General features: G+C 56.4%; 2 protein-coding genes across 2 annotated transcripts; one reads left to right on the top strand and one right to left on the bottom strand.

Annotated features, from left to right (window-relative positions):
- Positions 1 to 519: 519 nt before the first annotated feature.
- Positions 520 to 4,718, top strand: GUITHDRAFT_148822 (hypothetical protein; the record flags this gene model as incomplete). Its single annotated transcript, XM_005819079.1, has 9 exons — positions 520 to 986; positions 1,042 to 1,389; positions 1,440 to 1,513; positions 2,142 to 2,191; positions 2,243 to 2,302; positions 2,399 to 2,464; positions 2,659 to 2,739; positions 2,930 to 3,372; positions 3,431 to 4,718. 9 exons carry the CDS (start codon positions 520 to 522, stop codon positions 4,716 to 4,718), a joined length of 2,877 nt encoding a protein of 958 aa, XP_005819136.1.
- A 243-nt stretch (positions 4,719 to 4,961) lies between these two features.
- GUITHDRAFT_82572 (hypothetical protein) lies at positions 4,962 to 5,455 on the bottom strand (the record flags this gene model as incomplete). The annotated part of the gene is made up of 3 exons (XM_005819078.1): positions 4,962 to 5,036; positions 5,116 to 5,188; positions 5,358 to 5,455. Coding segments are annotated over 3 exons (246 nt in total), but the record flags the coding sequence as incomplete, so codon positions are not given.
- Between the last annotated feature and the right edge of the window lie 174 nt (positions 5,456 to 5,629).

Raw genomic sequence — 5,629 nt, 5'->3', positions numbered from 1 at the left:
CGAGTGTAGAGGAGAGGAGAGGATGTGTACAAGATGATGTGTACAATAGGAGTATACTATGGTCGATCAATCTTTCACGAATGCAAGGAGGATTTGCACGATCAGCTCCGGGGACATGAAGAGGAAGTAGAGAGGAAGGAGGAGAAGGATGGAGCAAGTGCAGGGGGAGCGAGCATGCTCGTAGAATGAAGGAGAGTAGTGTTCGTCGCACAACTGTGCTGAGGGGATGGGGGGAAGCAGCGAGACGGGAGAAGCTTGAAAGGAAGATTTGTGATGACTCGAGGGAGCAGCGATGGCAGGAGAGAATAGGTGGCGATGACAAGACGATGGGTAGGATGGACTCAGCTAATGGTAGGAGATGAGGGTTCGACGACATGACGATGAGAGGAGGAAGATCGGCGATTGAGCCTCTTGGCAGGTACTGGACCATCTTTGAGGTACGGAAGACAGCACAGAGTGAAGACGTCGAGGACCTGGACATGAAGACGGCGAGCTCTTGAAAGAGAAGAAGAGTCAGACATGGCTGCTGTTATCATCGCACTGCGGCGGCAGGGGGCACAGCAGGTGGTGACGGACGAGGTGGAGTACGAGACAGCTGAGGAGCTGGAAAAGACCGTCATCCGGAAAGGAAATGTAGACAAGATGACCTACCTTGGCAGACAGCCGGATTGGCGCAAGAGCTACCTGTCACTGTTCGCTGACCGACTCAGTATCGGGAAAGGCAAGGATGTCAACAAAGCATCGGAGAACATCTTCCTGGACGACATTGAGGACGTCATTCGGTTCGAGAGCGACGGGGTACTGGGCATCCGCTACAACACAGAGAAGGCGCCGACGTCGAAGAGGAAGTCGTTCAGGTCGATGTTCGACGACACGCCCAAGTCACAGCCCGACATCAGCGGGCACAACCAGCAAGTTGAGTCGATGAAGACTTTCCATTGCTTCGAGATCGTGACGACGTTGCGCGGGAGGCTGGTGGGGCGCAAGTGAGTCGGATGGGGGAGGGTTGACTCCGCGGCAGTAACTGTCTGTGCTGTGCAGGTACCTGTTCAGGGCCGAATCGCGGGAGGAAGCGGATGAGTGGGAGCAAGCTATCAAGGCCGCCGGTGCAAAGCATGGGCAGATCGCCAAAGGGATGAAAGGAAGCAGCCTGTTAGAGAGGTTGAGGTACAGGGCAAGGAAATTACATGCCAGCGACACAATGCAGAAGGTGTCGGGCCTCATTGTTGTTGCGAGCTTCATCCTTTCGGCTGTTGAAGTTCAGCTCAATGTGGACCCCTCCTCACACGCAGCCCACCTCATGGACACCCTCGAGATGTGCTTCACGTACCTGTTTGCTGCTGAGCTCGCGCTGGCTCTGTTTGCCTACTGGTTCTGGGACTTTTGGAAGTGATAGCTCGTTGTGTTGCTCGGCTGCCTGTGCTGATCGTCGCTGGCAGGTCTGCATGGAACGTCTTTGACCTGATCATTGTCTCGGTGTCTCTTGTCGCGATGTTCGTTGATGGGATTCCTGGTACGAGGAAAGAGGGAGGGGCAACGAGGAAAGAGGGAGGCGCAGGAGCAGGAGCAGGAGCAGGAACAAGAGTAGGAGGGGAAGAGAATTGAATGGGTGCGATAGAATCGAGCGGCCAGGGACAAGTAAACTGGATAGTAGAGGGCACAGGGCAAGAGGGGGGAGGGGGTGCTGGAGGTTGTATTGTGTTCTTGCCCTGAAAAGCTCGCAGCTCTCAATCCTCTCCGTCTTGTGCGAATCTTCAGAGCGGTAGAGCGATCCTGTGACACGTTGCTTGTCTTACCATCCCTGCGTAGATCAAACTCTTGCAGCGAGTGGGGCAACTTAGAATGATCATCACAGCTCTTTCAGTCTCAATCATCCCTGTCCTCCATTCCTTCGTTTTCCTCTGTACGATCCCTTGCTCTTAACATCTCTCCACCTCCACCTACCTAGCTTTTTGCCCTGGACCATCCCGACTCTCCTTCGGGCCTCCCTCTTCCTCTTCTGCCTACTCCTCCACCAGCAGCAGCACTACCACCGCTTCCTCCTCCTTGCTCCCCTTTCCCTTCCCCTCTTCCTCCCCTTTATCTTCACTTTTTACCTCCTCTTCTCATCTATTCCTATTACATGATTGACCGTTTTGCAGTCTTTGTCACGTGCATCTACGCGATCCTGGCAGTGCATCTCTTTGCAGATGTAAGGAAGCAGAGGAAAGGAGGGGTAGGATCATGACGTGTTTGCTCGCAGGCGGAAGGAGGAGCCGGGCCCTTCGGCACCTTCCTGTCTGCCATGTTCACCATGTTCCAGGTGAGATGGTGGCAGGCACGGAGGTGGTGGTGGTGGTGGTGGTCAGGGGCAGGGGGAAGGAGGAAGGAGGAAGACCTGAGTTGAACTCACTATCAGGTGTGCACTGGAGACGCATGGGCAAGTAGCATAGCCCGTGGGATCAATCCAAACGACTCGGGGCAAGTGGATGGGTGAAGCTTTCTTCATCTCCCCCTTCTCCCCTCTCCCTTTCTTCTCCCCTCCTCCCTTTCTTCCCCTCCCCCCCCTTTGTAGACCTCCTGGTCACTCCTGCTCGTCCTTCACCTTCATTTTCTCCGCATCGTGTCCTGTTGTCATGTATTCTGTGGAATTCGTTTTCTTCTCTTGTCTGCTCTCAGTCTTCTCTTCTGCCTCCTCTGATCACTAAGATCATCTGTAGACTCGCTGCTGCCTTCTTCACCTCCTACATGCTGATAGCGGTGAGAATGAATAGAGGAGCAGAAGGGCTGAGGAGGAGGGAGGGGAGCAGCTGAGTGGGAGAGGGATTGAGCTGACGGCGGGACAAGGGGAGTAGGCGCAGAAAGAGGAGGTGGAGAAGCAGAAACAGGAGGATCTTGGAAGAGGAAGAGGAGGAGGAGCAGAGGAGGGGTGACGTGACCACTTCGGCAGGGGATCGTGCTCATGAACATTGTGGTTGCGGTGCTATTGGACGAGTTCCTCAACTGCATGTGCAAGATTAGGGAGGAGGAGAGGGCGAAGCAAGCCTACTCTAGAGCGTCGGAGGTTGACTTCCACCCGCTGGACTCGCTCCTGGACGTGCTAGCGATGAACAGGTCGGCAGAAGAGCTGCAGGACTCGATCAACACGCTCTTCCTCTCGCTGGACTCAGACCTGTCGGGGTCGATCACGTTCCAGGAGCTGGTGGATGGGCTGAACAAACTAAACCTGAAGAAAGGAGTGCTGCTGACGCAGGACGACTGGGAGGGACTGATAGGCGACGAGATCCGCAGCCATGAGGCGATCGACTCGGTCAAGTTCCATGGCATCATGATGGAACAGCTTCGCATGCACCTCCTGCGGCGACTTCACAAGGCCTGCGTGACCGGGGACAGGTGAGGGAGGAGGAGGGGGAGGAGGAGGAGGAGGAGGAGGGGCTGAAGACACAAACAGGAGGGACGAATCGCTGCTGCTGTGCTTGAAGTGGATTGTTGCCGAGCTTGCCCACAACAAGAGCTCGAGCGTGCAGCATCTGCAGGAGAAGATGGAGGAGAGGTTCAGCTCCTTGAGCGACAAGATGGAGAGGATCTTGGACAAGCTGCAGGGAGGGGAGGAGGACGAGGATAGCAAGAGGGCGAGGGGAGCGAGCAGGGCAAGTACCGTCAAGGTCGCTCCATCGCTGCAGGAGGAGGCAGAGGGGGCGAGCGCGCAGGCCTCGTCAGGAGAGAGCACAACACTGTCGTCGTGTGAGAGCGAGGAGGCTGCCAACGGTCATGCCGCAAGCGCCTTCGCTGCTCAACCTCGGCTGGTCCATCCCAACCTCAGGGCCGGGAAACCGCTACATGGCTACTACCATCCGGCGCTTCCTCCTCGTCCCCCTGCCTCTCCCCCTGCTTCCTCTCACCACTCCCCTCCTGATTCGCCTCCTCCTTCACCTCCTCGAGTCCCGTCTGCTTCCCTTCCTGCTCTCTCCTCCCCTCTTGCTCCTCCCATGAACGTCAATCGCGCCACACAGCCTGAAGAAAATCCGCCAACCCTCGTGAGCGTCACTGGACGCGCGAACAAGGACGGGAAAGCCACGAGCGGTGCAGGAGAGCACGGAGGAGACCTGCAGACCCCCTCCCGGAGCTCCGACCGAGCGGCAGAGGCCAAGAGGACCGAGGAGAAGGTGGAGGCAGCGGAGGATCCGTGGAGGAGGAGGATGACAGAAGCTGCTCTCTTGCGCAGTATGAAAGTTGCTGAGGCTCTGCAGCCTCAGAGGAACGGACGGGAGGAGGAGGGGAACGGGAGGGAAGGGACAAGGAGTGAGGCACTCTCCCTCTCTCACCCGGTCACGAAATGGTTTGAGCTCCCTCAGGAGGAGGAGGAGGTGAAGTTGAGCAGCAACGGTGCTCGACTCCATTCCTCCTCCGTGCAGCCCGGGATGAAGGAGCTGGTGCAGCGAGTCAACGGAATGGACGGAGCAGCTGCTGTATCCCCTTCCCGTTCTCATCCTCTCTTGGAGCTTCTGGGGCTCAACTCTCGCAACGGCTCATTCTCCCTTGTCAACGGCAGCAACGAGGAGAGGAGGGAGGGACTTAGCCCTGTAGCTGCGCAGATGAGGAGGGAGCTGCTGATGTCTGGCGGGATGGACGGGGGGTGGGGCGGGAAGGAGGACAGAGGGATGAACGGGCAGCTGCAGGAGGAGGGTGGAGCTCGCAGCGAAAGTGTAATGATGTTCAGCAGGCGAACCAAGAGATGATGGGAGGTGGAGAGGAGGAGGAAGGTGGTGGTGGAGCAGGAATATGGTGATGGAGGTGGAAGAGGAGGGTGTGTTTTAAATTCTGCGCGTTCATTGAAACAGTCTGATGAGGACGATGCGCCGTTTCTTGTTGTGCTCCAGACATTTTTAACATTCAGAATGAATTTGTTGATTGCTTGAAGACAAGGCGAAAGAAGCAAAGGGGGGCTAGAAGGGAGAGAGGGAGGAGGAGGAAGAGGAGTTTCAAGCTACGAGCCGGTAGGTCACGTACTTCCCAGCAGTCTCACTGTAGCGAATGATCTTGAGAACATGCTGACGCTGTTGGAAAAATCAGAAAAGATGCGGAGGGAGCAGCAGCAGCAGCAGCAGCAGCAGCAGCAGCAGCAGCGGTTGAGACCTCAAGGCCGTAATAGCGAGCGATGGGATCAGATTTCTGTATGCGGGGAAGATGCTTCTCTTGCAAGTGATACCTGAAGGAAGAGTTGTGAGAGAAGGAGGAGGATGCGAAGAAGAAAGAAGTGGACGAAGGGGTAGAACAAGGAGGGGAAGAGCAGCTGCTGCTGCAGGAGCAGGGGCAAGGGCCTTGAAGGAGGAGAAGGTGCAAGGGTTGAGAGGAGGAGGAGCAGGAGGAAGGGACACCTTTTGAGAAGGGTCTTCTTGTCTTCCTCTGTGAGGACGTAATGCTGGGGGACAAGCTCGTGGCGAGTGATGTTGACTTTGAGCTCGCTCGCGAGGAAAATCTGCGAGCACGATGAGGGAGGAGGAGAGGAGTAGGCATGAAGGAGGAGAGCAGGCAAGAGAAGAGCAGGAGAAACGGCAGAAACAGGAGATGGAGGAAAAGGATAGGCACTGAAACCAGAAGAAGAGGAGGACAAAAGGAGGAGGAAGGGGAGGAGGGAGGGAGAGGGGGA

Source organism: Guillardia theta, assembly GCF_000315625.1.
Source record: "Guillardia theta CCMP2712 unplaced genomic scaffold GUITHscaffold_246, whole genome shotgun sequence".
Classification (NCBI taxonomy): Eukaryota; class Cryptophyceae; order Pyrenomonadales; family Geminigeraceae; genus Guillardia; species Guillardia theta.
This window is presented reverse-complemented; position numbering and strand designations above follow the sequence as displayed.